Consider the following 26,936-nt stretch of genomic DNA (forward strand, 5'->3'; position numbering starts at 1 on the left):
GACTGTCTTCTCTGTACAATTTCACACTCATTTATCTCTGTCTAGATTAGAATCAAGGGGTTTTCTGATCGCGGATATGCATACTTTCTGCCGTAAATTTTAGACTGTCAATACATGATTCAATGCAGGAACAGGCGCCAAGAGCGCGTACACCATTACTAGTATGCTTAATTCCTGAAGCTGTTCACATCTCATCTTCCGGAAGTTTCTCGGATAGATTTAGTGAAGGTAAGGAATTGCTATCGCGTTCTATCAGACTTCGACCTAGCCCCTTCCGAATTCAATCCTCCTGGCGTTTAACCGTATATATCACCATCTCCAAATCATCCGATGCGTTCTTCATCTACTGTCGATGATCCCATACGGCTAGTTATAGGTTCCCGATTCGCTCGCAGCACCTATCATCCCACAGGCGCAGACGCGTCCACCCACCCGCACGCAGCCTTGCGCTTCTTTAGCCCACACGACCCCTGGAGTATAAAAAGGGCTCAATTTCTTCTTATCAAATCAAACTCAACTGCGTATTCATCTCTCTCAAACACACACCATGCCCTCAGCATCAAATGATACCTCTTCCAACATCTCCACCAAAACCGAGATCCACGCCCTAAACGTTGAATTTGACTACAGGAAATGGAAAGCCAACATCTCCAAAGCTAGCGATCCGAAGAGCAAACCAGTCTACAGGGTCGGGTTCCATAACACGAGAAGGCCTCAAATAGAGCACAAACGTGTCGGCGATGACCTGACGACTACAACCATCGGCACCGGAACTCTCCACACCTTCCACATCGACGCCGAATACGAGCTCCACGGACAGAAGCGCACACTCAAAACTTTGAAGCGGTGGAAAAGAGTATACGCACACCTCTCATATGTTTACTCCGACAACCCCAAGGTTCCAATGACGATGACCTGGACGAGCAGCACGGGATTCAAGACTTGGGAATTTGTCTGCGTCGACGAATGCCAGAATCCGGTCGCAAGATGGTCGATGAATATCTGGGCGACGAAAAAGATTGGCAAATTTGAGTTTCTGGGTCCTAAGGCGGGCGATGAGGCTGTTCATGATGAGATTGTTGTTACGGGGTTGACTTTGTTTTGGTCCATTGCTCTGCGTTCAACTCATATTGGGAACTTCATTGCGACTTTCTTTGCGCATCCGGGGCCATTGGAGAAGCCTGTGCGGACGGAGGATGAGGAGAGTGTCACTGCCGGGAAGACCTAACTTTTAAACCTAGGGCTTGGCTGTTTTGTGCATCGTTATAGCTTTGTGACGAGTTGAGATGAGCGGAGATATACTATATGGACATATACTAGATGTCATATAATATAATCCTGGTATGGTTAAAATCATAGCTAATCAGCGAATCCTCCGGTACAACTTCCAGTCTGATGGCCATGCAAAATCAACGGTACTATCCCAAATCCAAACCCCCTCCATTCATCATTATCTGTCCACTTCCTCCCCTGCTCCCCGATCTCCTAGGCTACTTTCACCCAAAAGAATTAGGTACGTAGCCTATGTCTCCCCAACCCCATGAATCTCAGAAGGAAGCGCTTCGTGGATCGCATTCTCAATGGTCTTCGGATGAGCCCCCACAACCTCCGTGATCTTCAGCCCATCCCTGAAAAGAAGAACCGTCGGTGTGACGCTAATACCAAGCTCCTGCGCAACATCGTCGACAGCGCCCACATCCATCTTGTAGAATCTAGCGTGGTCGAACTTCTCGCTGAGCTCCTCCATCACCGGGGCGATGGCTTCGCATGGTTTGGACGATTTCGCCCAGCTGTCGAGAACCACTACGCTGCCGTCGGTGAATAGGGCCTCATTGAAGTCTTGCATTCTATACGGTGGGTTGTCAGTTAGTGAGTGGGTCAGGATATACTTCGGGATGGGGAGGGACGTACGAGGTGATTTCTTTGACAGGCATGGTGAATGTACGCGGAACGCAGTAATTGAGGGAGATTTGACGACGGTGAGGTGAGGGAAAGAAAATCACGGAGGGGTTTTGTAATATATTCCCTATCTGTAGCCAGATGGCACCCTAAATCTTGTAAAGTGTCACAGAGTCGATGACGCCATCAGACGAAAGAGAGGAGGCAACACAAGCACAATCGCAAAGTAGCCTCCTTAGAACGTCAAGGTTTGATTTCTATATTCATGTTTACCTACCTGTCTATCTAAGGAATATAAGACTGCTGCTCCGACATCAGAATTGACTTTTCTTATATTTCTTGTCTGGTCACATGACAATACTCATGGATTGGACAGCGTTCGCAGAGACCCATGGATGGTCGTTTAATTGTAGAGAGAATGACTAACTAGCCGCCTTCTAAGAAACTACAATTCCCGAAGGCCAAATGCCGCAGCGTTAATCATACCCGTGCCTGAAAGCTTTTAACTATATATGTGCACTCAATTGAGTTGATGGGATACCATGTGGTTCGAAAGAGCAAGCCAAAGTCCACGCAGGTCCAAACCCAATTCCCCTGCACTCTGTTTATCGTAGAAGCAGTGGACCTTCGCAAGTAATAGATATCTCCGGTCGGGCAACCTCGGTAGTCGAGTCCTCTTCCCCGCAAAGAAAAGGATGGATCGGCGCAGAGCACTCGGTAACACTCCGATACCTGCTAGCAAATATCCTAAGAAGGCAAGTCCGCCATTTATACTTTCGTTTAAAAGGTTTGCCCCCCATCACCCCCACGCATGTTCGGTTCAAGGTTACAGCGCTGCCCACGCTATTCGTGGGCTATCTTATCTTCTCCAGTTGTTTATCTTAGGCCTTAAGACATATGAAGGCTACAGGCCGCTGATTGCTCCGAAAAGCTCTTCCTACAATTATACGAAACCAGCCAGAGTAGCACAGTTTACTGAAGGGATGACGGACGATATTGACAATACCCAAGTGCCTAGCACCCAAACCTATGATGTTGAAAAGACCAAAGACCCCGACGGAGCAGATGCTCCTGAAATGGCAGAGGTGAAAGAACTGAGGTTCGATCGGAGTATTCAGGTCATTTGTCTCTTATTTCTGACTTTCAATGCAGAAAGGGCCTGAAGCAGCGCCACATTCAGATGATCGCATTAGCAGGCACGATTGGAACGGGACTTTTCCTTGGCTCCGGACGAGCGTTAGCCGATGCCGGACCAGCAGGTATTTTGTGCGTTTTAACTTCATATATGCCTAACAATTTCTAATCTACCCGCAGCATGGGGTATACAATAATGGGAATATTGATCTCGGGTGTAACGCTTTCCATTGGAGAACTGAGCGCTCTTATTCCCCTTAGTGGAGGTGTTATCCGACCTGCTGCTTACTTTGTGGACCCTGCTTTCTCCTTTGCGCAAGGCTGGAACGTCACATATCAGTATCTCATCTCCATCCCCGCTGAGATCTCCGCGGCTGCAGTGATCGTACAGTTCTGGGTGACTGTCAACAACGCCATTTGGGTGACGGTTTTCAGCGCAATTCTCTTTGCAAGCAACATTTTTCTTGTTCGTATCTACGGAGAAGTGGAATTCACATTTGCCATTTTGAAAGTCTGCCTGGTTGTCGGCATGAATATTATGGTATTATACCAGTCGTTAAATTCATTTGGTGATGATATGCTAACGTTTCCAGGGCCTTGTACTCACCGCAGGAGGCGGTCCCGATCACCGAGCTATCGGCTTTAAATACTGGCATGACCCTGGTCCTTTTGTTCAGTACCTCGGCGTTCCGGGAGCATTGGGACGTTTTATGGGATTCTGGTCGGTCTTCGCCAACGCCGCGTATGCCTATTCCTCGGTCGAGACAATCTCCATGGCCGCAGCAGAGACATATGCGCCGCGAAGAAATATTCCCAAAGCCGCTAAAAGAGTTTTCGTCCGCGTCGCGCTGTTCTATAGTATTCTCTACCCCACCCTTTTCAAATGCCAGTATCTAACATGTCCCAGTCATATCTGTCTTCATGATTACCCTGCTCGTTCCCTCTAACGACAAAATGCTTCTAAGAAGCACCGGGACAGCCGCCCAGTCACCATTCCTCATCGCCGCAAACCGTTCCAATGTGAAGGTAGTGCCTCACATCATCAATGCGATCGTATTGACCAGCGCATGGAGCTCAGGCAACTCAAGTGTGTCCCCATCTAACCATCCGGTAGAACATACTAAAAATCTGCAGCTCTGCTCAGCGGCTCCCGCATTCTCTACGGCCTAGCTCGGGAGGGCCAAGCTCCGCGCTTCCTAGCCCGCACCAGCCGCTGGGGCGTGCCGTACATGGGCGTCCTCGGAATCGGAATGTGGATGGCCCTAGGCTACATGTCCGTCAGCGCCACTGCCGAAACGGTGTTCACGTGGCTCCAGGATCTAGTAGCATGTGCACAAATCATGAGTTGGCTGGTTATCTGCACTACGTATCTGCGCTTCTACTACGCCATGAAGAAGCAAGGTATTTCTCGAACGAGGCTACCCTGGAAAGCGCCCTTTCAGCCATATGCGGCGTGGATGACCCTGATTTCGCTTTCTATTATTTTGTTGACGGGTGGTTATACTACTTTTATCCACGGGCAGTAAGTTCAGTTGACCCTTCCGGTTTTGGATGAAATACGAGAAACTAACAGGTTTGTCACAGCTGGTCAACCGAGACATTCATCTCCGCCTATCTTGACATTGGTATTTTCGCTGCTCTCTACTTTGGATATAAGATCTGGTATCGCACCAAGATTGTCTCTTTGGATGAGTCGCCCGTTGCGAGGTTCGTGGAGATTGCAGAGAACGATCCTGATCCGCCAGAGGGTCCTAAGTCTCGGTGGTCAAAGATCAACATTTTGTGGAGTTAGTCCCGATGTTGGGGCATTACATTTGAACACTTTTTCTAGAGAATTTCTGACAGTGCCTAATAGCATGGGTCCATAATAAAGCCAAGACGGCTTCTTAAGCCACTGTCACTACAGCCATTGAGCAGCTACAGTAATGAATCTGGAATAGTATCAATATAAATGATCATAGCTTCATAGGCAGCCTCAGCCAAGAATAATCCATGCCGGTCAGAATGTCAAGTTCCGACCCAACTCGAGGCATATCAATAATTCAGTTCATGCATTGCACCCTATGAACACAGCTTAAAAATCAAAACTAGCCGTTAATACTGTACTCGCTAAAGTTAAAATCGACTGCTTACCCAATCAAAGCCCAATTAACGCTCATCCCACTGTAAAACCACAAGGTACTTCGTCCACAAGGTCCTCCCCCCACCAACAACACTTCAATCGGCATCCGTGTCTTCCAGATCATACCACCCTCTCTCTTTTCTCTTGTACATAAGTAGAAACGACCCCAAGGCACTTTTGAGAGTCCCCTACATCACTAATCTCATTTTCCGCAACCATGCCCAACCTCACAGCAAAATGGCGCTCCATCCACGAATCCGACATTCTGCGCCGCTCGTCTCAGATCGTCTCCGTGGCAAATAACCAAGTCTACATTTTCGGAGGCGAGCTACGACCACGCGAGCCGCGAGATAATGATATCCATATCCTTTCGCTAGAAAACGGTATGCGTGTCTCTCTCCCTCTCTCTTTGCAAGAATACAGCCATCATCTAAAACCATAACCAATACACAGACACCGCTCACCTAACAACCACCCCATCGACCGCCCAATCCCCCTCTCCATCTCCACGAGTCGGATCCGCATCAACAACTCTAAACAACCAAATCTATCTTTTCTCCGGCCGGGGCGGAGTAGCAATGGCGCCAATCGATGAGCAGGGCTCGCTATGGATGCTCGATGCTACATCATCAAAATGGACACTCGTCGCCCCGACTGATTCAAGCCCTATCCCCGCCGCGCGCAGCTACCACTGCATGGCCAGCGACGGAAACGACACCCTCTATCTGCACGCCGGATGTCCCGAGAAAGGCCGCCTATCCGATCTTTGGGCATTCAGTTTATCCTCGAAGCAATGGACCCAACTCGCATCTGCGCCGGATCCCGCGCGTGGTGGTACATCCATCGCGTTCGCGGAGGGATTGCTGTACCGTATGAATGGTTTCGATGGGGTGACCGAGCAGGGTGGTTCTGTGGATATTTATGATCCCGGAACGGACTCGTGGACGACGGTTAGTTATACTCCCGACGGGGTTTCTGGACCGACGCCCCGCAGTGTTGGGGCTTTGCTTCCTGTTACTGTTGATGGGAGAAAATATTTGGTTACGTTGTTTGGGGAGCGGGATCCTAGTTCATTGGGACATCAAGGCGCGGGGAAGATGCTGGATGATGTTTGGGCTTTTGATCTTGGGGGTAAAGTCTGGGTTCAGGTTGATGGGCAAGCTGACGCAGAGGGACACCGTCCTGCTGCTCGAGGCTGGTTTGATGCTGATATTATTAACGAGAATAAGATTATTGTTCAAGGTGGGTTGGGGGAGAGTAATGAGCGGTTGGGAGATGTTTGGAGTCTTTATTTCTCGTGAATTTTGTCCACATGGTACGAACAGACTACGATTGATGCAATATACGGGATAAGGAAAGGAAATAACTCAATTATCAACTGGTGAAGGAAAGAAGAGTAAGGCGTATGTAGCATTAACGTACAACAGGAAGCTCAAGGGTCATGAGATGATCGTCTGTCCTGGGTTTGGGGTCATAAACTTGTCATATCACCCATGGAACCGACACATTCACTCATCTGCTTGGAGCAGTTCTTGAAACAGAGAAGAAAAGACTCGACAAAAAAGAAAGTAGAACAAAAGAACGAGGACGCATCATACACCAACGCCTTCGGAGATAAAAAAAATTCCAAAGTTATGGGTGGGGAGGGGGATCAATGCGATGAACATCCCACAAGGGAATCAAAAAGCAGGTATGGTATGGTAACAGCTTGGCATCATGGACAGAAGAAGCGAATGGGGCGTTGAAATACCATTAGAAGCAAAGACACATATTAGAAGATCAAGGAGCGAGTCTTCTGGTGCCGGGAGTCCGTTCCGCGAACCTCAGGCTGAGAGAAGGTGTGTTTGTGTCTTGGACGAGAAGACTGGGGCGCCTGCGCCGCCGGTCCTTTGAGAGCTGGGGCTGCTGTCATGGGCCGCTTCGCAATGGGCGAGGGCGGGCCAGGAGGGGCAGCCTGTCGATCGTTGGTAGTCTGACGTCTCGACTTCAGCATGCTGCGCTCACGTTTGAGGACAAAATCTGCCCAAGCCTTGACTGCTCCGTTGCCAGAAGAGCCTTTGCCAACAACTTCAGACATGACTCGCAACCATCCCTCTTTATCTGCGGCGTTGTCGGCGTAGAAGTCAATCACCTCGCCGTTAGCGAAGCGGATGCGGAAGCCCTCTTCAACAAACATGTAACCCTCCTCTTCTTCAGCAAAGGCTGATTTGCGGCGACCACCGCCCTTGGTGCTGGTTTGCTTCTGGGTGAGGGAAGATCGGTCATCGATCAATTTGGCCGCCTTGGCGAGGTTAATTGTTGCGCGTGGCTGACGCGTGGTCTCGTGATAGGCCGTCAATTTGGAGCCCTGAAGCTTGAAGAGGCGACGACGCCAGAACGGACAATCTCCACCTTGCTGAGAAAGGAAGCCTTCCCAAGTGCGCGCTGCAACACTCTCTGCATCACGCATCTCACGAATGCAGGCATTCATGCTCTTGGGCATGTCGTCGTCCTTGACGCCCTTGGGTTTGGGGACAAACAGCAACTGCAGCTCAAGCTTCCCAATTTTGTACGGAGGACGACGCTGGGAATTGACGCTGGTGGCACTCTTCTTGCTCTTCACGCTGCTGGGGGTCTCCTCGACAGCCCATTCGTTAAAGCAAGCCACGTCCACAGTGTAAGGCCGACCAAAGGCATACTGCTCATGGTCGCTCAATGAGACATATGCGCGGCCAAAGCTTCCGTCGCGGGAAACGAGGTTTCGAAGTCGTTCATAAACCGGAGCGTTGACGTCCTTGGCCTTCTGCAGAGACTGCTGCTTCAAGTCAAGCTGCTCCTTGCGGCGGCGCGGGGAAGCAAAGACTCGGCTGAGAGCGGAGGCCTTCTGGCGCGAGGGCGAGGATGCAGCATTCTCCTGAGTCTGGAACTTGCTCTCGTCGAGCTTCATTTGCAAGGTCAACTGGAACTCAAGATCGTTCTGCACCATGAGCTCAAACTCTTGTCCAATAGGAGCAGACTTGCCCAGCTCCAACCACGCAGTGGTTACACAGTGCAAGCCATTGTCCAGAGTCAATGCGAAGTGGGATCGTTCGCCTTGTATCAAGGTCAGTGGTTGGTCTAATCAACAGAAAAGGATATTCTTACCTCGCGGGAGTGGAAGGTCCAGGTACTTGATACCGACAACTTTAACGAAGAGGCGGCCTCTTTCTTCGCCTTCCTCGAAAATTTCATTTAGCTGAGGCTCAGTCTCCTCAAGAGGGGCGGTTGCCTCCTGAACGTTGCTCTGTTGGCCTGGGAGTGGCGGCGCAGGTCCGGAGGGAACAGGCTTCTTCTTAGGGATACCCGCTGGAGTCTTCACACTAGGACGTCGCATCCGTCCATTCCAAGGCTCCGTGGTCCAAGTTTGCTGGCTGGCCTTGCGGGGGGAAGAGCCAGCAGACCGTGTGCCGCGAGGATCGACGGGGGCAGGCTCAGCAGGGACGGCTGGCTCTTCGTTGCGACTGCTCGCAATGATAACCTTCGTGTTCTGGCGCATCAGGTATCCTCTCTGTTTGGGACGGGAAGTGTTAGCAAAGGGTGGAAGAAAGACTGAGTTGTTGTTCTGAGAATCCTGGGGGTCTCCCAGGGGAGGGAGTCGCGGGTCACGAGTTGAAATTTGGGAAAGAGCGAGTTCAAACGCCACCTTTTGGGATTCAATAACGCGGTCAAATTCTTTGTCGAGACCGGAGCCAAGGCTTTCTTCCTGAATGCTGAACGGGATGTCCAACTTCATCAAGCTCGGTTGTCGGTGAGCCAAACTGGTTGGCAAGGCCAGCTGCGGTGCAAGGGAACCAGAAGCACCAACGGTCTCGTCCGACTCGTTTGATATCTGCTTGGTTAGCTGCGGCATGGCATCATGCTGGCCACTAATCTTGCGGCGAGTGGCAGCCATCGATTCCATATCTGCCGGAGTCAGCGAGGGCCGAACCTTGAGACCAGCACCAGGAGCCCGGACAGTTGCAACCGGCTCAGGGACCGCCTCATCAGACGAACTGTCTTCCTTCTCTTCATCGTCTTCCTCGTCCTCGACGGGATGGCGAATGACGGAGTCAGGAGTTCCAGGCTCGGAAACCTGCTCCTCCTGCTGCTCTGGAGTAGAGGGGCGAAGTCCCAGTGACTCTCGAATAGAAACCATGTCCAAGGGTCCAGCTTCACCCTTCTCCGACAGGTCATTCGGTTCCGCGCTCGGCTGCGGGGCAGGCTCAGTCTGCTCCTCAGGCACCGGTGTGGTGTGTCCAGAGTCAGTGCCGTCACTTCCCGCAGCGTCGTGAAGAGAGTAGCTGCTGTCTTCGTCATATTGAGCTCGGGTACCGTTGGAAGACAGACTGTTGTCTGAAAGATTCTGGAAGTGATCGGGAATCGCGTAGAGATCGTGTTCGTGCTCCTCTTCCTTGACGATCACACTGCCACTATCATCGTCATCATCATTTTCCAGCGAAGGAATTGGGACGTCAGGGTCGTAATGGTCGTAATGGTGAGGACTAAAGGCCATCTGGGAGATATCATCCTCGTCGTCATCCTCCTCGTAGCTCTCGCTTTTGCGGATGTCTCTCAAAATGGAGTCACGAGAAATTCGGGGAGGTGAGAAGAAGTTGTCCTGAGATTCATCGGACTCCTTCTTGTCGGAACTTTTCACCAGGCTGGAGGGTCTCAGTCGCGATTCGCGAAGAGCCGCGTTTTCTTTATCGTCATCATCTACCTCATCCTCTTGGAGCATCATAAGACGTAGACGTTCCTCAAGAGACATGCGGCCACCGAGGTCTGACTTGCTGTAGGAGGCCGGGGAGGGAGGTGCTGGCAGGATGCGCTGGGCACCACTGCCCAATTCAAAAGCAGCAGCCAGTCTGCTGGGCGAAGTGGGACCAGAGCCAGAAAGGCGGTTGACAGAGGGCAAGGGCGGCAGAGGGCGTGGATCGCCATTAGAATCAAGAGACTCGACTCGTTCGTGCTGAGCGGACTCTCTTTCCGGGTGGGCGTTCGTGCTGCGACTCTCGGGGTGTTCAACGAAGGGATCTCCGTCTTCCCCATCATTTGCGGGGCTCATGAAGCGCCAGTCATCGGGAAGCACGACCGGAGTTTTCTCGATGTCCTCCAAAGAAGCGTCAAAGCTATCCTCGTGCTCGACTGATGACTCATGCTCGAAGCTGATATCTTCATCGTCCTCGGAATCGTAGCTATTCTCACGAGATCCAGATGCAACAGAGGATGGATCTGGGGTGGTCATTTCGTATTCATTGACCTGCGGAGGTGCAACGTCAAACGTCACGCTCTTAGCATGACGATGACCGATGCTGTCAAACTCCGACCAGATGTCGCTCTGAGGGTCAAAGCCCTTGCCGTAACGGCTTCCCTTGGATAGAGAAGACTTGCCCGGTGAAGGTTGGTCTTTGCTGGGAGAAGGAGGGCGAGGTGTCTGAGTCGCGGGGCTGTCGTCGTATTGCGACTTGGCCATGTTGATGAGGCTCTCCCGCTGGGGCGAGCGCTCGGCGGCCCAGGACCGACGTGGCACTGACACTTGGGTCGGATCGTATTCTTGCCCGCTCTCGCGGAACATGTTGTGGTTCTTGACGCGCGACACGCGCTTGAGGTCCTCCAGGGAGGGCCGCTGGGACGGGAAGTACGAGCCCTCGGGGTCATAAGGGTTTCGGTTTTCGCTACCCTTGTTGTAGGGAGTAGGAGAGTCACGACCTTTCCAGAAAAGGCGCGGGGAAGAAGAGTTGTTCAAGGGAGACCCATCGTACGCAGCCGAGTCACCGCTGGGTGTCTGTTTGCGAAGTCAGCCGTTTGTTTATCGCGCGATATTTGCGGGTGCCGCGTTACCTTTGAGACTTGATTCCAGCTGGGTGAGTTGCGTCGAGGCGCCATCGGGCTCACTTCAGAAAGTGGCCGTTGGCCCGCTCCAAGACCCATGGCTGATGTTGAGTGTGTATGGAAACCAGGGCGCGATGGTGATGAGCAAGTAAACAAACGGTGAAAAGGGATATCTGCCATTGCGTCAATACAAAACTTCGACCAGGGACCACAGTAGGTTGAGTAATGTCCTCCGTGTCCAAACAAACATACCTTTTCGTTCAGGCCGGGTGGGAGTTGTTTGCAGACGAGGTGCTGTACATTCGCTGCGAAAGTGTACAAGGGAGTGTCGATCGAAGCAAGAATGCCAGTGCGTCAACACACCGTCGAAGGGTCAGATCGTGCAATAATTTATGGAAACTGACGCAGGGACGAAGGGATGGAAGGGATGACAACACGAGCAGGGGAGAGACAAAAAGGAGATCGGGATGGGGATCTTGATTATGGATATTGTTGTGGCAGATACCATGGATCGGAGAGTGGGTTTGTTAGTGTTTGGGGGACCGGGAGTCGCTGGGGCAACGACAGGCGGGGGATGAATCAGGGAATCAGCGGATCACGTGTGGTCACATGTATGTGCTTGACTGATATTCGGGGCTAGACCCAGAATAGACTAGCGTCAGGGAACGCATTCTGGCTCATTATTTTTTTCTCGTCGCATCATTTCATAGTCACTCACTCCTCGTCCACTCTACGATCAGGCAGAATAATGCCTCTGCCCATTCGTTCCTCCGTCTGTCTTTTATGTCGAACACGCACGACAATACCCCCTTCTCCCTCGGTGCTTCCGATATCATGGCAGGCCACGCGATCCATGGCCACCCTCCGAACGCGCCGCAAGGCATCTCGAATGGCCCTGTCTCCTAATGCCGGAAGGAGCTCGTTGAAAAGTGCAAAGCCTAATAGAGATTGGAGGGGCCCCTTTTCTGGCATGAACCAAACCGTGGCCCCCCGCATTGGAGGCGCTGCACCACGCTCCAGGTCGGCAGCCGCGCAGAAGCGATCCGGAGAAGACGACAAACCGGACAAGAAGAAGGAAAGCCCGCTGTACAAAGCATTAAAAATGCAGACAATGCTGGCGCCAATTGGATATGGCCGCCGGACGGCAATCAAGTCCAAGATTGCAAGCATCACCAGCTTCGATCATTTCCCCTTACTGCCCGCGGTGCGACAGGCGATTTTCTCCCAGGCGCTCCCGGGGATCGCCAATGTCACTCCGACACCGATCCAACGTCTTGCCATACCACAACTCCTGGACGAGGGATCTGGAAACAAGAAAAAAGCAAAGAAGGAGGAGGCTGGCGAGCCACAGTACGACCAGTATCTTCTCGCCGCAGAAACGGGCTCAGGAAAGACATTGGCCTACCTGCTTCCGGTAGTGGATGCAGCCAAGCGCAGCGAAGTACGCGACCTGGAAGAGCAGAAGGTGATTGAGGAACAAAAGGCAAAAGAGCGAGAAGAGCGGCTGAAGAACCGCACATTCGAGCTGGAGCCGGAGGAAGCGCCGATGACTGATGCTGGTCGTCCTAGAGTCATCATCTTGGTTCCTACATCGGAGCTGGTGGCCCAGGTCGGATCGACGGTCAAGGCTCTCGCCCATACAGTCAAGTACCGGTCTGGCATGATCTCTTCAAACCTCAGTCCGCGTCGGATCAAGAACACGCTCTTCCACCCGAGTGGAATTGACATTCTAGTTTCGACACCGCATCTTCTGTCGTCTATTGCCAAGACGAACCCTTACGTCCTCAGTCGTGTCAGCCACCTGGTCCTCGACGAAGCCGATTCCCTGATGGACAAATCCTTCCGACCAACCACCACCGAGATCATCGACAAGGTCGCCCCGTCTCTCAAGAAATTGATTTTTTGCTCGGCCACCATTCCCCGCAGTCTCGACACCCAACTTCGCAAACTCTATCCGGACATCAAACGATTGACAACTCCCAAACTACACGCCATCCCGCGCCGCGTGCAGCTGGGCGTGGTGGACATCGAAAAAGACCCGTACCGCGGACACCGCAATCTCGCCTGCGCCGATGTGATCTGGTCGATCGGTAAAGCCGGTCCCGAGGAATCTGCTGGGCAACTGGAGCAATACATGGAGCCGCGAGTGAAGAAGATCATCGTGTTTGTCAACGAGCGCGAGGAAGCCGAGGAAGTAGCAGAGTTCCTTCAGTCCAAGGGAATCGATGCGGTGTCATTATCCCGGGATTCCAGCTCTCGCAAACACGAAGAAATCCTGGCCGAATTCACCGACGTCGCTACTCCCCCAACCTCCGAGGAGATCATGCTGGCCAACAAGCGCCGCAAGCAAGATAAGGCTATCCCCTTCGTCCTGGAGAAAGAGGACAGGCCCACCCGCCGTCTGGCCGACACCAAGGTCCTGGTGACCACCGATATCGCCTCGCGCGGTATCGACACTTTGGCCGTGAGGACGGTCATCCTTTATCATGTGCCGCACACAACGATCGACTTCATCCACCGTCTCGGCCGACTCGGCCGTATGGGCAAGCGTGGTCGTGGTGTTGTGCTTGTCGGCAAGAAGGACCGCAAGGACGTGGTCCGCGAAGTGCGCGAGGGCATGTTCCGCGGTCAAGCACTGATCTGATCTGATCTGATCTGATCTGATCTAATACTGCATTTTGTATAACTACTATCATACCTATTTGTATCATAAACGACGTTGGAAAGACGAACTAAATACCCGATGCCCTAGGCGATGTGTACGATATTATAGGGGCTGGCCTGAATATACTTGATTCTACTCCCATCCCACTTCTGTCTTGCTTCCCTCCTCAATGGAGGGAATATTGTATTGCTTAAACTAAATAGGGATGTTCTTCGCAACACTCCTCCAAAACTCACACCTCTTCTTCAACTGCAAGATCTCCACATTCTCAAACCCATCCTCAACAATCACAAACTCCTTCCCCGTCTCCTGCAACTCTGGCACCCCGGGCTCAGAGGAATTGGTCAACTTATGTGCGTTGGGATCGCCCGTTTCAAAGAAGCTGGCGAATGCACCGGCGTAGCCGTCGTACACCAGCGGATTTGTTTCTTGGGCGGAATTTATGACGTCCCACTGTATTATCGTTAGTTAGTCATGGTTGTAAAAGGAGGAGAAGAAGAAGCAAAACAAACCCAGATAAAATCACTGCCATGCGTAGCAGGCGGAATGGTATATTCGCCCACATACCCCCGCCCCGTCGCCGCAGACGCAACCCAATACGCCGGGCAAGAGAGCACAACATCCCTGTAAATCAAGCCAGCACGGATAAACGTCGAATTATACTGCGAGATAGTCTCCGAGCTCCCGACAGGCGGATAATAAACAGACTCGACGGCCCGTATCTGCCTCGCAGACAGCCCAGGCAAGAATCCATTCACCCACTCCCGGAAACTAGCCACAGAGGAATTATACCCGTCCTCTGAAGCGGTACCATCCAGGTCCGGCGGAATAAAATTCTGTCCCTCGTGCGTGTTATACATCCCCCAGACAAACTCCGTATTCAGGGTGTTGCGGGATACAGCGTCGGAGAGTGTATCAACCAAGAACTCGCCATCGATAACAGGAGCCCAGGTATACGAGCTCGTCGTGTATGTATTATCCGCATCGATGATCAAGCTCGCATTACGCAGAATCTGCACATCAACAGACTTCAAACATTCCAGCGTCTCAGTCTCATGATGAGAGCTCGCACACCCTGTCAGATTAGCAAGCTGGTCGTAAAGCGCTTCCGCTTGCGGCGCGTCATATCGGTACGTCTTCGGCCAAAAGGGTGACGAGGCCAGCGCCTTGGAGAAGAGTCTCGGCTGGCCATGCCGTCCGTTCGCTAGTACTTGCGCAACAACTGACCCCCCGCCCGCCGACTGGCCCCATATCGTTACGTTGCCTGGATCACCGCCGAACTGGGTGATGTGCTGCTGCACCCATTTTAGGGCGTATTGCTGGTCCAAGAGTCCCGGGTTGAGATCTGAGTCTCGAGAGTTCTTGATCGCTTTCCCCGGGAGGAAGCCGAAGGCGTTTACGCGGTAGTTGGGGTATACGACGATGTAATCATTGAGCGTGCTCACGTTCAGCACTGGGTATGAAGAGGGAGGCATCTTGAACGAGGCAGAGCCCTCAATGAAAGCCCCGCCATAAAACACAACCAGTACTGGACGGCGTGGATTCGTTGCTGGCTTATAGGGACGAGAGAATAGGCCTAGGTACAGACAGTCTTCGGAGCCATTGACTGTGCGCTGCGGACACATGTCGAAGTCCTGGTCTGTGTTATACACGCCAGAGATCTTCTGCGGCGGCTGCGGCGCCCGGAAGCGGTTCATCCCCGTTGGCGGCGAGGCGAAGGGGATCTTGCGGAAGTATGACAGGTTGTAGGTCGAGTCATAGTTTCCTTGGAAGGAGCCGTAGTCCAGATGGACGAGCAGATTGTCAGTGTCGGATACTGGGCTAGCGCGGACACCTATCAAAAGTAATAGAAGTAGGTATAGTACAGAAGGCGCTGAGAAGCCCATTGTTACGATGGGCAGCTTCATGGTTGACTGTTAGTCTGTATTCTGGGTGATGTCCTCTGCACGGCCTATAGTTATACCTCCAGCGGCATCTTGCGGACGGGAAAACACCTGCGCAGAGGATCTGCACGGGGTTGGAGAGGTAGCCAGTCCAATCTCGCGAAGGATGGAGGATGGTGTTCATTGGTGCAGTTTTTGTCGTTGCTTGGGGCGAAATGCGGGGAGGAACAGAGGAGTTCGGGCAGCATTGTCCCGGTTGAGATATAGACTTCGAGTGAGATGTCCCAAGATTCGATCAATGTAGATGTGCGCAAAATAGCTGGCTAACTCTACGGCCAACAACCAAACTCCGTAAATCATAGTCCAGAGACAAAACACCTCCCATGATCCAGATCATCCACCCAACCCAATGCATATCCTAACACTCCCGGAAAATTATATCATGTATGTTCATCCAAACGAACACTGCACACGCAAAAAGTCTGCTTCCTCACATCACATCGTCATCCGGAGTGCCCGGGCTCGCTGCCGACTAGCCCGAGTAGGCCGGCGGCACTCATCATTCGCATCACTGGCTTCTGTCTCGGTGCGAGCATCAGAGGCGTCTGGGGTGAGCGTGACCCCAAAGCTAACGCCGCGGCCCCTGCGACTCACACCCTTCTCGTCATCGTGTCGGATAAACCTGTTGACCTCGCGGTGGTCCATGATGCGCTCCTCATCATCCCACGCGCCTTCCTTCTCGGTCTTCGGCCACTGGAACCCGTACAGTTTGGAATGTCGCTCGCAGCGGGGGCACTCGCGCCGTCTCTGGTATGAATTTGATTGCAAGAACCAGACATTGCATGTATAACAGTCGATCCAGCGGTCGTATTTCTGTGCGAGTAGTTTCGATGTCCTAGTGTAGTCACCCGGTACCCGGGCGACTGGCACCTCTGTTTCGACGGAGGGCATAATGAAGCGCCTCTTGCGGTAGGTGCGCTTTTTAACAACTGCGCCAATGTTATCATTCTCGCCGTCGACTGAAGTCTCAGTCGTTTCGATCACTTCCTCGGTCCTGACCGCGGGCGTTTCGTCAACGGATGTTGGTGTGGTGGAGGTCGATGATCGATGAGACTCGGCAGGTCCAGGGGAGCCGGAAGACTCGCAATCCGTGGTTGTAGCCTCCAAGACGGGTTCAATGGAGATGGCTTGGTCCGGAAACTTGATCTCTTCGCACAACTTCGAGGCCTTGTATTCGCCCTGGGCCGGTGTGGCAGGAGTACCGCCGACAGAAACGGAAGTAACTTCTGTCACTGGCGTTAAATCTGGGCCTGTAGCCAGCTCCGAAGAGATCTCTGGAGTAAAAACTGTCTCCGGGGTCGTGGCTGGTTCCGTAGCCAGCTCCGACACAGAGATCTCTTCGCGGAGCTTAGAGACTGGACGCTGAAACTTGGCTTTCTTGAGCGGGGTCGAGCAGCCCGAGGATGAGACATCCGAGTCCAACGAGCCGCGTCTGCGCTTTCTGCCGGACAGTGGAACATCCGGTGCCTCATCGATGGAAGCTGGTGTGGATTCTTTGCTGGTGCAATCCGAGTCCATGTGTGGTGACCAACCATTGCGACAAGCTTGTTCGCATGTCGAGCATAGACATTCACAATTGTCAATTCCAAAGTAATCATCGCCATAGGAGACCGTAATCTCTTCGCCGACAGCAATATTCCGCGTAGCCACAACCGACATGCCTTCATTACCCCTTGTCACCAGGCGCCCGTTGGCATCGCAGTCATGATTCGCAAAGCGCGCAGGGCCCAAAAAGAAAGACGGGTTTTTGCGCCGACTCGACATGACAATGCTGAAATCCTTGCGCGTCAAGCCGAGATCCAGCTCCTCTTCCCGGGTCATGGGCACCAAGGTTCCAGCCAGGAATCTGATCTCCTCATTCTTCTTGATCGATTTGCGCGCACCGATAGCCGCCTCGTGCTCGGTGATGGTGTAGCGATTGGTGGTGGTGACCTCGAACGGACAGTCCGGGTGGTAGATCTGGATGTATTTGCGGATGTGTCTACGGAACCACTCCTTCTCGCGCGGGGTGGGCAGGCTGTTCATGTATTTCTTGAGGCCGGGCATGTCGAGGAGTTTGCGCTCGGCTAGCGGAACGTCCTTGGCGACGACCACGTCGTGGAGGAGGATGTGCGCGACATCGTCGTTGTGGATGCCGCGGGCTGGACTGTACTTGGTGCGGTTCTTGCGCGTGTTGGTCCAAAATTCGGCCTGTAGAGAGAGGGGAAAGGGGTCAGCGCCATTTGCGACAAGTAGTGAAGGGGGGGAGCGAGCGACACTTACGCGATCGACCAGGGCATCCGTTGCGACGTCGTCGTAGCTGGCCAGCTTAGCCAGGGTCAGACGTTCGCGGCAGGGCACAGGAGGACTGGATCGCCTTTTGGGAGGCATCGTGAATCGAGGGAGTGAATTGCCGTCCAATGGCCTGTGGGAAGGTGGAAGAGCGCGGAGTCCAGGATGCCAGGCAGGGAGAGGGTTGAGGGGCCAAGAATGGGTCGGGGTGAGTGGAGAATGAGTGGATGGGAGGTATGAGCCTAAGAATAGGGTAGTAGTGATCAATCAAGTATCTCCCTCCCCCAAGGAGTAGGCTGAGAGAAAGAAAAGGGAGGATGCGGTTACGCGCCGTTGCTGAAATTGAGGAGGTTGCACTCCCGCGCCCGACTCGAGGCTGTGCCGGGGGCTGTCTATAAAACAAAGGATCGCACTTGACAATGACAACAATCAAGAACAATGCCTCCAGTGGCTCATCTGGGAGAGACTATGAGACTCGAGGGCATCCTACAGGCAAGTCATGGTCGAATGTACGGGTGAGTGCATGGAACAACCACCAGGGATGACAACCATAGAATTGGAATCAATTCGGATTTTTCTACATGAATTTTTGGACGGATTCTCTCCCTCTATATTGCATGAGAGATTCATTTCACACTCCTGCTAGAAGAGCAATCCAACAGATCATAAATTTTGTTCACGAGAGGCTACAAGTCTAATGGTGATAGTTGCACTTCACAGTGGATACGGACAGGACTCATCTTCCAAAATATATATCGGGATGAACTCCACTCATCCTATTCACGAAACTTCCTGTAACTCCCACAAGATGGATCCATACGCCAGATCATTATCTTTCCACTGTTAATATTAACCAATTCTCTCCAACCCCCTACTCCGGGATACCTACATCGGTACCCTTCACTGTCTCTTCTACTCCGTCTTGGCACCGGGCCCGGAACAACCCACCCTCCGACCGCAAATTATGGTGATGCTCGACTGAACCCTCACTTTCCCCGGACGATTGAGCACACACAATGATTCAACTAAAGGTGCGCCAATCGACAGTCCCATACCCTTGCACCCGCTGACCCACTGCGCGCAGACATTACTAAATTGCATCGACAACTCCGGCGCCTCGGTGGTCGAATGCGTGAACGTCCTGAAGAAGAAGCGGCCCGCGACAATCGGTGAGTCCCACCCCCTCCCGGAGCGACATGAGAGGATCTCCGATTCCTTCTCAAAGACAGACCGTGCTGATACAGGTTGTGTTGTCTAGGTGACCGGATAGTCGTCGTTGTACAGAAACAACGAGCCGCGGGATCCGAATCGAGCACGTCCACCGCGCTGGCGAACAAGGTCCGGCGAGGCGATATTCGGCATGCGGTCGTCGTGCGCGTGCGCAAGGAATCTCAACGGCCTGATGGGAGTGTGGTTAAGTTTGGGGATAATGCTTGTGTGCTGGTGAATAAGGCGGGCGATCCGATTGGGACGCGCATGAACGGTTAGTAACTCTCTTTGGTGTCGCGGTGTGAGAAAGGGGCTAAATTTTTTGTCTAGGGATCGTGGGCCAGGAACTACGCGGCAAGCAATGGTCGAAGATCTTGTCGTTGGCGCCGATGCATGTGTAATATCTACAGAAGCGGGAGTTTTTTTTTTCGTTGTTTGAAATATGTATCAATAGCATTTCCATTTCGCCATTTCTATCAAATATTATTTGAAGAAAATCTAGCCACCAAACTCCGAGTACATGCTTTGCGAAATAGCCGGAAGAAAGAAATCAAAGGGTATCGAGGGAAGTCGTGAGAAATAAAGCATCAGACGAAGACGTTACCGCATGCGCAGCAGACATAGTAGAGTTTCTTGACAAAGCAAGCGTCAGCACAAATTCGGCCCTATGGGCCAGATACAATGATCACTCACCATCCCGGTTTCCGCAGACCGTTGCTGCGACTGGAAAAAGACCGCTTCGTTTTCACCGCAGCTCGGGCAGAGCTTGTTGGCTCGAGGGAGCTGTCGTCGAGTAAAGTCACGCGTTAGCCAAGAGGAAATTCTTCCAGAGAGGACAGAACACAATGAACGGAAAGCAAGCGAATCATTCAGCGCTTTCCGGGACATCTCATCTCCCTCTAGAATTCCAGGCCGTCGCTGCTTGATTCTTCCTCCCCAACCACGCCGCAAACAAAACAAGCAATCTGTTCACCGCATAGGGTACAAAATCCTGGGAGACAAACCGTCGGATCAGATCCTACATCCTGGGTCACGCCGGCCGTGTCGCCGACTTGGCTGGTCAGATTGTTCTGGTAGACGCAATAGGAGCTGGCCGGCTCGCCAACGTGGCAGGTGCGGCAGGTGAACATCAGCTGGTTCGTGGCACGGTCTTCTTTCGGGTAGAGCAAGTTGGAGCTGTTTTCACAGATTAGCAGATGAAGAGTAGGGCAGAGGGAGAGAGAGGGCGTAGTTACCATTCGCGACAGAATCGGAAGTGGATCTGGTCGGACGCTTTGGGGCCGCCACCGGCGGAGGGAGACGGGCTGGCAGACATATTTTGGGGAGCTCGAGTAGTCCGGAGATCGAGGGTTGATAAGGAGGTGGACGAAGAATGAAATCGAAGGCAAGAAGTTGAGTCAAGCCAGCGGCGTGGAAGAAGGCAGACTTCGGATGTTTGGTTTGTTTGTGCTGTTTGCAGTGTTTGTCGGGCGCATCATCCCCGCAGTGGCAGAGCTCAACTCCATACTTTCCTTATTGCCCAGGTACCTGTGCTTGACATAGCATCGACTCGACCTTGCTTCTCTCTATACAACAACCATGGTAGGATTCTTCTGATTTCTTACCTTTCTATAATCACTAACAAAAATGCAGGCCGACTCGGGTCTTCCAGCAGGATGGGAAGTTCGACACTCGAACTCCAAGAACCTCCCTTACTACTTCAACCCAGCCACCAAGGAGTCGCGCTGGGAACCGCCCGCCGACACCGATACCGAGAAGTTAAAGGTATATATGGCGCAGCACCACACTCCCGCCGCGCGCCCGGATACTTCGGGACAGGGCGAGGGCAAGATCCGCTGCAGCCACCTGCTCATCAAGCACCGCGACAGCAGACGCCCCAGCAGCTGGCGCGAGGCGGAGATTACCCGGTCAAAGGAGGAGGCTATTGAGATTCTCAAGGGCCATGAGCAGCGCATTCAGTCTGGCGAGACTACTCTGGGGGATCTTGCCGTTTCGGAGTCGGATTGTAGCAGTGCGCGGAAGAAGGGTGATCTGTACGTGTGTTGTTTTCTGGCATCTCGGTCTTCATGCTAACTGCTTCGAAGTGGCTTTTTCGGTCATGGCGAGATGCAGAAGGAGTTTGAAAATGCCGCTTTTGCGCTGCAGCCGGGCCAGGTTAGCGGGATCGTGGAGACTGCGTCGGGAGTCCACCTTATTGAACGGTATGCTCAGACCTTTTCCCCTCTGTTATGTTGGTTACTAATGAGTGGGATACAGTGTCCAGTAATTTTGGGTCCATGTCCGGCAAGAGGGATCGTGGTTGGTGCACTTAATCTTTCCTAACTTGGTTATGCTCTTGGTTTCTGTCTTGGACCAATGTGGATTAAAAAAAATGACAATCATTCTATCTATCAATATGTCTTGGCCCGAAACATGAGTGGATGTTGGTATAGACTCACTTTGGGGTAGATGGGAGATCGACTGTGGACAACAAAGGACTAGGTAGGTGAGTGACCATGTCTGATACTGCCACTAGCGGTTGAGAGCTGCAGTGAATATCCGGTTGCTCTTGATGTTAAATGAAATCCACTACATCGCTGCTCTTCAACCGTCCTCCATCTCCCTCCTCCATCTCCCTCCTTCCTCTTCCCCCAGCCTCTCTGATCCTCTCACTAACCATGGGTGGCTCCCTCGAAGCCCTCCGGCGCAAGCGCTCTCTGACCCGAATCCAGTACTCGGGCTCGTCCATCTTCAACTACACCTACGAAGCAGGCGCCTTCAAACTTCCAACCTGGCTCCAAGTTCCCCCCGACTTACGAGACTCCCACGACAAACTGCACAAAGCCGCCATCTGTGCCCTCGCCGGCATGCACTCCCTAATGACCCTGCGTGAGCAGCGCTACTCCGCCATGTGCCCGGAGACAATGGGCCTCATCTACCACGTGCATGCCAAGTCGATGAAACGCCTCCTCGAGTGGAAAGAAGACTGGAACCCGGCTGACTGCACCCTCGCTCCCTCGTCCAAGATCCCGCGCGACGCCGTCAAGTTCTGCGTCGACGCAGTCAGCTACTCTGGGTTCACGGCCAAGTACGTCAATGCCGTGCAGGAGTTTATGCGCGGCCCCTATCACCTCTATCGTGAGAAGAAGACACAGATCGAGTATCTGGCTGGCTGTCTGATGGGCAATGAACACATTCACAACGAGTGGCGCCGCTGGTGGAATTCGACTTTTGTGGTGGAGATGTGTAAGTGGGAGATTTGTATTGAAGGCCTGGTGATTCCGACCTGGGAAGAGATTATTGATGAGGTCTATCTTCTGATTGTGGACCGGGTGGAGGATGCAGATGAGTTGGCCAGTTCGTTCTATGTTAGTAGCCCAAAGTCGGTTACTCCGCTGTGACAATGGGTGCTCTCTCTGCGACAACCTTGCACATTACACCTTTCTTCTGGGTGGTGGACGTGATATCAAAGACATGAGCGAATTCGGGCCCTGGGAAGGATAGAAGTTCATGGACATTATTGAGAGGCTACGATAGTTGCTAATATGCAATCCACATAATCCTTCATGGTGCTCTTCGCTCAAGTATCTACAGCATGACTCTTTAGGCTTGGCTTGGCTTTGATCCTACACACCCTGCACATTTCAAGTTCTTTCATAAAAATCTATAGACCTTCCTCCTTTGTCTCACTAGATCAACAGTAGAACCTTTCTAGAATGAGTCTATCCCCAACATTCTTGTCAGATCTGAGGCTGAGCAAGGTCACGTGTATATATAACCCTACTTTATCAAAGAAAGAACCACAAAGATGGTTGGGCATTGTCTTTGATTGAGTACAATCTATAAAGCAAGAAACAGACCAGGACATTCTAGAATGTTTCTTGGCAGTATTGTTCTTGGAATTCTCTTGTCCCCTTCACTGAAATTCGGAATGGTTAGATAATTAAGATTGGAACTGAGACTGACTGTCTTAATAAAACAAAGATCATATTTCAATATATAATGATTCTATAGTCCCAGAAGTCTCCAATGATTGACCCATATCCCCCAAGTTTGCATTTCCATTCCCATTACTCATGGCTAACAAGCTACCCACTCATCAAAATGTGCATCTTCTGGACCCGCAAATACACCCTGTGCGGCTGCATCTGGGACACAGAATGCTTCATCTGCCCCAAAGATGTTTATTGCTGGGGTCGTCGAATAATCCAACTCCAAGACACACTGCACACCTGCAAGGAGTGTTGGAGACGAGGTGATAAGAGAATAAACCCAAAACACACCTCCACATTATCATCATCATCATCTCCACAAGACCTGCTCCTCCCATCAAGACCCTCAACACCACCTCTCATTTTCAACCTCAAACCAGACCCAACAACTTCGGATGTGGACTTACACTCCGTGCCTACTTTCCTGCTTTCAAGTCAGTATAACTGCGATCTATCGCGGGTGTGTGATGCCGTCGATATGGGCGCTGTGAAGCGAGATTATCGCGCGAGGAAGCGGAGGACGGATTGGTATTTGCTTGAGGGTGAGTGGACCATCCTCGTTCTTCTTTGGCTTTCACACAGTACTTGATTTTGGGGAAATACTAATGCAATTCTTGAAAAATTAGATATGACTGGTGAGTATCTTGGTCCCGAGGAGCAGGGGTTAAAATCCAAGATGGCGGAGGACAACAAAGAAGAGTCGCAGAGTGAGGCCGAAGAGAGGGCGGGGAGAACTTATGGTTGTTTTGGCGGCGTGCAATAACTAGTGATTAAATGGTATCCTGGTTGGTATGTCTTGTTCTCCTGAGTATTCATTCCTCTGTAGCTAACTATCTCAAAGCCACATAATTGTACACACCGCACCGAACCCATTAAATCAAACTCCAATAATCGGAAGCTCCAAATGCTTTATCTTTTCGGTGTCCAATTCGTCCTTGATGAGATGGAGAAACTCGAGACAGTTGCACGTTCTCTGAGTACGACGGTGTCCGGTTTCAGGTTCAACCCTCGGTCCTTCGACGCCGCATTTCGAGCACAGTCGACCACTTCTATTCCAAAGGGCGTTAAAAACTAGTGTTGAGTCGTTCCAAGCGCGCCGTGATGGCGTCAATAACAGCAGACCTAGGAATCTAGTTAGAACACGAACTGATCCGAGGAGACATGACTACAACTTACTCTCGCTCAACCATTCTCATCGCATCAGCAACTCTGGCCCGTTGAAGACGCTGCGGGACCTTGGGTTGCGTGCCGCCGGGGGAAGATGGGCTTCCGGGCTCAGCAGGAGAGGGTGCCTTGGCTAAGACGGCCTTTGTTGTAGCCACTAGGTCGACGGCAAGTTGTTTAACCTGTGCATAAGATTAGTCTGGCCCCAAAGTAAAAGGGGGAAGGGGACATACAGTTTGCAGGCGATGTGCCAGGTGTTGCTCTTGGTCTTTCTCGTCTTCTGGCTCTTCGTCGGCGAATGATTGAGACAAAGTTTCCACTTCTGCGATCCACGACTTCTCCTTCTCGCTTAGAGGGCGGCCACCGGAATTCAGAACCTTCTTTCGCAGCCTATCGTAGCGCTGTATCAGGTCGCTCTGCTTGTCCTTCGCAGCCTGCAAACGCCTATCGAGCGCCTCTCCATTCCGGGTTCCTTCTTTGTGTCGCCCGTCTTCGCCGACCTCGCTCGTGACACTCTTGATACGCTCGGCCACATCGGACAACTGCTTCAGCTGGTCGTGCATTTCTCCCTGTAGTCGCTCGCAACGACGGAACAGATCCGACGCAGCTCGTTCCAGGGCGTTGGTGTGGGCTGACAGTAACCGATGCGCGGCCGCGACAAGGTCCAGTGTCGCCGGAGAGAGACGGACTTGTTCTTTGAGAGTATGACGCTGGCGGTGCGGGACGTTTTTTTCGATGAAGGCTTCCAGCGGAGACTGTGCGTACAGAACAGCAGGCACCTGGTACGGTGGCCGTTGCGGAGCTACAGCCGGTGAGTGCGGTAGCAGCGGCTTATAGTCGTAGAGGCGATTTTCCACGACCAAATAATCCTCCGGGGCATCCATGGCAGCAGCATACACCTGCGATGGATGGTGGGTGATCAGTAGATAGCCGAGATCGAAATCGTAGAAGACCAGGGATGCGGCAAGATGGTCTTGCGGAGAGACGATGTCGGTTTCCAAGACGCGCAAGATCCGCTGTCTTTGGGCCACAGTCCCATCACAAAGAACCTGCAACCGGAAAGCTGAGCCCGCCGGGTCCTCCGCCTGCAACTCGGTTTCGAGCCTCTGCACCCAAGAGGACAGAGAGAAAGACACCACATTGGTCGCAGTCGTGACGAAGAAAGAGTAGCGAGAGTGAGCGTCGCGGGTGAAAGTGGGCCAGGTGTTCGAATTCCCTTGGACCGTATCCAAAGATTCCACCAAGACCAGATCAGAAGGCTCGGACAGAGGCGCCCGGAATGCGTTCTTCTTAGCCTTGGGAAGCCACTGGCCTTCAACGCCGTCGAGCTCCAGACAGATATGGACACGTCCACTACCACTGGAAAGACAAATAGTCGTCGCCGAGAGCTTGTCTTGATCATTTGCTTCGACTGTCAACTCCTCATCCTCACCCATCATAAGGTCGTCGACATTCAGTCTGGCAGCAATGACAAGAATATCACAGAGATCGAGATCGTCGACCTCGTCCCCTGTATCGAAACGGAAAGGTCCTTGCAACCGCGGAATGGCACTTGGATTCATCGGACGGGTGAAGACATCCGCCCCCTGGATAGTCCCCGGCCCAGCAGAAATCGGATTCAAGGATTCTTGATCGTCGATCTCCTGTAGCCATTCATATTGTTGCCGACATGCAATCAACTGCTCCTCCACATCCTCGGGGCCCTCCTCGAGGGCAGCCAGTTTTGGCACAATGGCAGCAGAGAGAGATGGGATGGTGGCGGAAGGAGCTTGCCACTTGGACGGCAGCAGAGGGCACAGCGCGTAGAGATCGCCCGGCCGCATGGCCACCCACAGAGTCATAGGCGCCCAAGCATCCTCCTTGTCGTTCCCATTGCCCGCAAAACAAGCGGACGCAACCTCCATATCAATAATGTCAGCAGAGAACCCTTTGTTCTTGCCAAACCCAGAAGGCGCAAAGTCCTGATCAGATGAGGTCCCATCTACCAGTTTGCGCAAGTCAACTGCTAGGGTAGGTTGATCGAAAGACCAGTGGTTATTGCGGTCCAGCTCCCACACGCGCACGGCAGCATCTGCCGTCACCGTGATGATGCATCCTCCAACATTGCTGTGTAGACCGAGGGGGTGCCAGATCGCCGACACCACGGGAGCTTCGGGGATGACATGGGTGGTGGGACCCAGTTGATACGTCTTCAACCGGATCGGCGCAATGTCTATTGACGAGAGATGCGAGGAGTCGGGCAAAACGGAAATATGGACGGTGTGCTCGGTGACCACTGCGAGAAAGGCACCGTTCGGAGAAGGAATTAGCTGCTTGATGTGGCCGTAGACAGGCACTGCTAGAACCTGTACACTGTTGTCAGCCAGCGAGTCGCATTACTTCTACGTAGACAAGATACTCACCCTGTAGGGTGCGGCGTCGGCATTCTTCTCTGCTGCGCTCTTCTGTCGCGTCTGGTGCTGCCATTGGTCCTTCAACCGCGCCAGGTTCGACCAGCGGATCTCATTGTCGACCACCACAAACACTTCGTTGCCTCGTTTCGCGATCGTTCGTGTCGGACCATCTGCCACCGCAGGCTTGACCACCTGTAGAGCTTGAGCCGGGCTCTTGACCGAGCTGCTGGTGAACAGGCTGGCGCCAGGCGACGGCCGGCACAGCCAGGCGGGCGCGTAACTCGTGACCTTGGGCATGAAGCAGGAGCAAGGAACACCGATGAGAGGAATATAAGA

General features: G+C 52.5%; 13 protein-coding genes across 13 annotated transcripts; 7 read left to right on the forward strand and 6 right to left on the reverse strand.

The window, feature by feature from the left end:
- Positions 1-547: 547 nt before the first annotated feature.
- Positions 548-1,228, forward strand: N7474_007348 (uncharacterized protein; the record flags this gene model as incomplete). Its single annotated transcript, XM_057198758.1, has 1 exon — positions 548-1,228. The coding sequence occupies one exon, from the start codon at positions 548-550 to the stop codon at positions 1,226-1,228; it is 681 nt and encodes a 226-aa protein (XP_057052198.1).
- Positions 1,229-1,522: 294 nt separating this feature from the next.
- Positions 1,523-1,934, reverse strand: N7474_007349 (thioredoxin family protein; the record flags this gene model as incomplete). Its single annotated transcript, XM_057198759.1, has 2 exons — positions 1,523-1,847; positions 1,912-1,934. 2 exons carry the CDS (start codon positions 1,932-1,934, stop codon positions 1,523-1,525), a joined length of 348 nt encoding a protein of 115 aa, XP_057052199.1.
- Positions 1,935-2,882: 948 nt separating this feature from the next.
- On the forward strand, positions 2,883-4,825 carry N7474_007350 (amino acid permease; the record flags this gene model as incomplete). The annotated part of the gene is made up of 7 exons (XM_057198760.1): positions 2,883-2,998; positions 3,052-3,165; positions 3,214-3,574; positions 3,627-3,891; positions 3,941-4,120; positions 4,168-4,555; positions 4,618-4,825. The coding sequence occupies 7 exons, from the start codon at positions 2,883-2,885 to the stop codon at positions 4,823-4,825; spliced, it is 1,632 nt and encodes a 543-aa protein (XP_057052200.1).
- A 547-nt stretch (positions 4,826-5,372) lies between these two features.
- N7474_007351 (Kelch repeat protein) lies at positions 5,373-6,456 on the forward strand (the record flags this gene model as incomplete). Its single annotated transcript, XM_057198761.1, has 2 exons — positions 5,373-5,538; positions 5,609-6,456. 2 exons carry the CDS (start codon positions 5,373-5,375, stop codon positions 6,454-6,456), a joined length of 1,014 nt encoding a protein of 337 aa, XP_057052201.1.
- Positions 6,457-6,926: 470 nt separating this feature from the next.
- Positions 6,927-11,083, reverse strand: bud4 (uncharacterized protein; the record flags this gene model as incomplete). The annotated part of the gene is made up of 3 exons (XM_057198762.1): positions 6,927-8,227; positions 8,279-10,937; positions 10,994-11,083. The coding sequence occupies 3 exons, from the start codon at positions 11,081-11,083 to the stop codon at positions 6,927-6,929; spliced, it is 4,050 nt and encodes a 1,349-aa protein (XP_057052202.1).
- Positions 11,084-11,837: 754 nt separating this feature from the next.
- mrh4 (ATP-dependent RNA helicase MRH4) lies at positions 11,838-13,628 on the forward strand (the record flags this gene model as incomplete). The annotated part of the gene is made up of 1 exon (XM_057198763.1): positions 11,838-13,628. One exon carries the CDS (start codon positions 11,838-11,840, stop codon positions 13,626-13,628), a length of 1,791 nt encoding a protein of 596 aa, XP_057052203.1.
- A 216-nt stretch (positions 13,629-13,844) lies between these two features.
- Positions 13,845-15,556, reverse strand: N7474_007354 (putative carboxylesterase; the record flags this gene model as incomplete). Its single annotated transcript, XM_057198764.1, has 2 exons — positions 13,845-14,102; positions 14,162-15,556. 2 exons carry the CDS (start codon positions 15,554-15,556, stop codon positions 13,845-13,847), a joined length of 1,653 nt encoding a protein of 550 aa, XP_057052204.1.
- A 471-nt stretch (positions 15,557-16,027) lies between these two features.
- On the reverse strand, positions 16,028-17,962 carry N7474_007355 (SET domain-containing protein; the record flags this gene model as incomplete). Its single annotated transcript, XM_057198765.1, has 1 exon — positions 16,028-17,962. The coding sequence occupies one exon, from the start codon at positions 17,960-17,962 to the stop codon at positions 16,028-16,030; it is 1,935 nt and encodes a 644-aa protein (XP_057052205.1).
- Positions 17,963-18,879: 917 nt separating this feature from the next.
- N7474_007356 (mitochondrial 54S ribosomal protein uL14m) lies at positions 18,880-19,473 on the forward strand (the record flags this gene model as incomplete). Its single annotated transcript, XM_057198766.1, has 4 exons — positions 18,880-18,894; positions 18,948-19,032; positions 19,122-19,346; positions 19,403-19,473. 4 exons carry the CDS (start codon positions 18,880-18,882, stop codon positions 19,471-19,473), a joined length of 396 nt encoding a protein of 131 aa, XP_057052206.1.
- A 186-nt stretch (positions 19,474-19,659) lies between these two features.
- Positions 19,660-20,387, reverse strand: N7474_007357 (DNA-directed RNA polymerase II core subunit RPB9; the record flags this gene model as incomplete). The annotated part of the gene is made up of 4 exons (XM_057198767.1): positions 19,660-19,704; positions 19,766-19,855; positions 20,077-20,248; positions 20,308-20,387. 4 exons carry the CDS (start codon positions 20,385-20,387, stop codon positions 19,660-19,662), a joined length of 387 nt encoding a protein of 128 aa, XP_057052207.1.
- A 263-nt stretch (positions 20,388-20,650) lies between these two features.
- On the forward strand, positions 20,651-21,338 carry pin1 (peptidylprolyl isomerase ESS1; the record flags this gene model as incomplete). The annotated part of the gene is made up of 4 exons (XM_057198768.1): positions 20,651-20,653; positions 20,705-21,105; positions 21,157-21,273; positions 21,329-21,338. 4 exons carry the CDS (start codon positions 20,651-20,653, stop codon positions 21,336-21,338), a joined length of 531 nt encoding a protein of 176 aa, XP_057052208.1.
- Positions 21,339-21,729: 391 nt separating this feature from the next.
- On the forward strand, positions 21,730-22,452 carry N7474_007359 (uncharacterized protein; the record flags this gene model as incomplete). Its single annotated transcript, XM_057198769.1, has 1 exon — positions 21,730-22,452. The coding sequence occupies one exon, from the start codon at positions 21,730-21,732 to the stop codon at positions 22,450-22,452; it is 723 nt and encodes a 240-aa protein (XP_057052209.1).
- Positions 22,453-24,107: 1,655 nt separating this feature from the next.
- N7474_007360 (uncharacterized protein) lies at positions 24,108-26,897 on the reverse strand (the record flags this gene model as incomplete). The annotated part of the gene is made up of 4 exons (XM_057198770.1): positions 24,108-24,165; positions 24,220-24,389; positions 24,441-26,552; positions 26,610-26,897. The coding sequence occupies 4 exons, from the start codon at positions 26,895-26,897 to the stop codon at positions 24,108-24,110; spliced, it is 2,628 nt and encodes an 875-aa protein (XP_057052210.1).
- Between the last annotated feature and the right edge of the window lie 39 nt (positions 26,898-26,936).

The sequence above is a fragment of the Penicillium riverlandense genome, assembly GCF_028828495.1.
Source record: "Penicillium riverlandense strain IBT 135883 chromosome Unknown utg000006l_segment0_segment0, whole genome shotgun sequence".
NCBI classification, from domain to species: domain Eukaryota; kingdom Fungi; phylum Ascomycota; class Eurotiomycetes; order Eurotiales; family Aspergillaceae; genus Penicillium; species Penicillium riverlandense.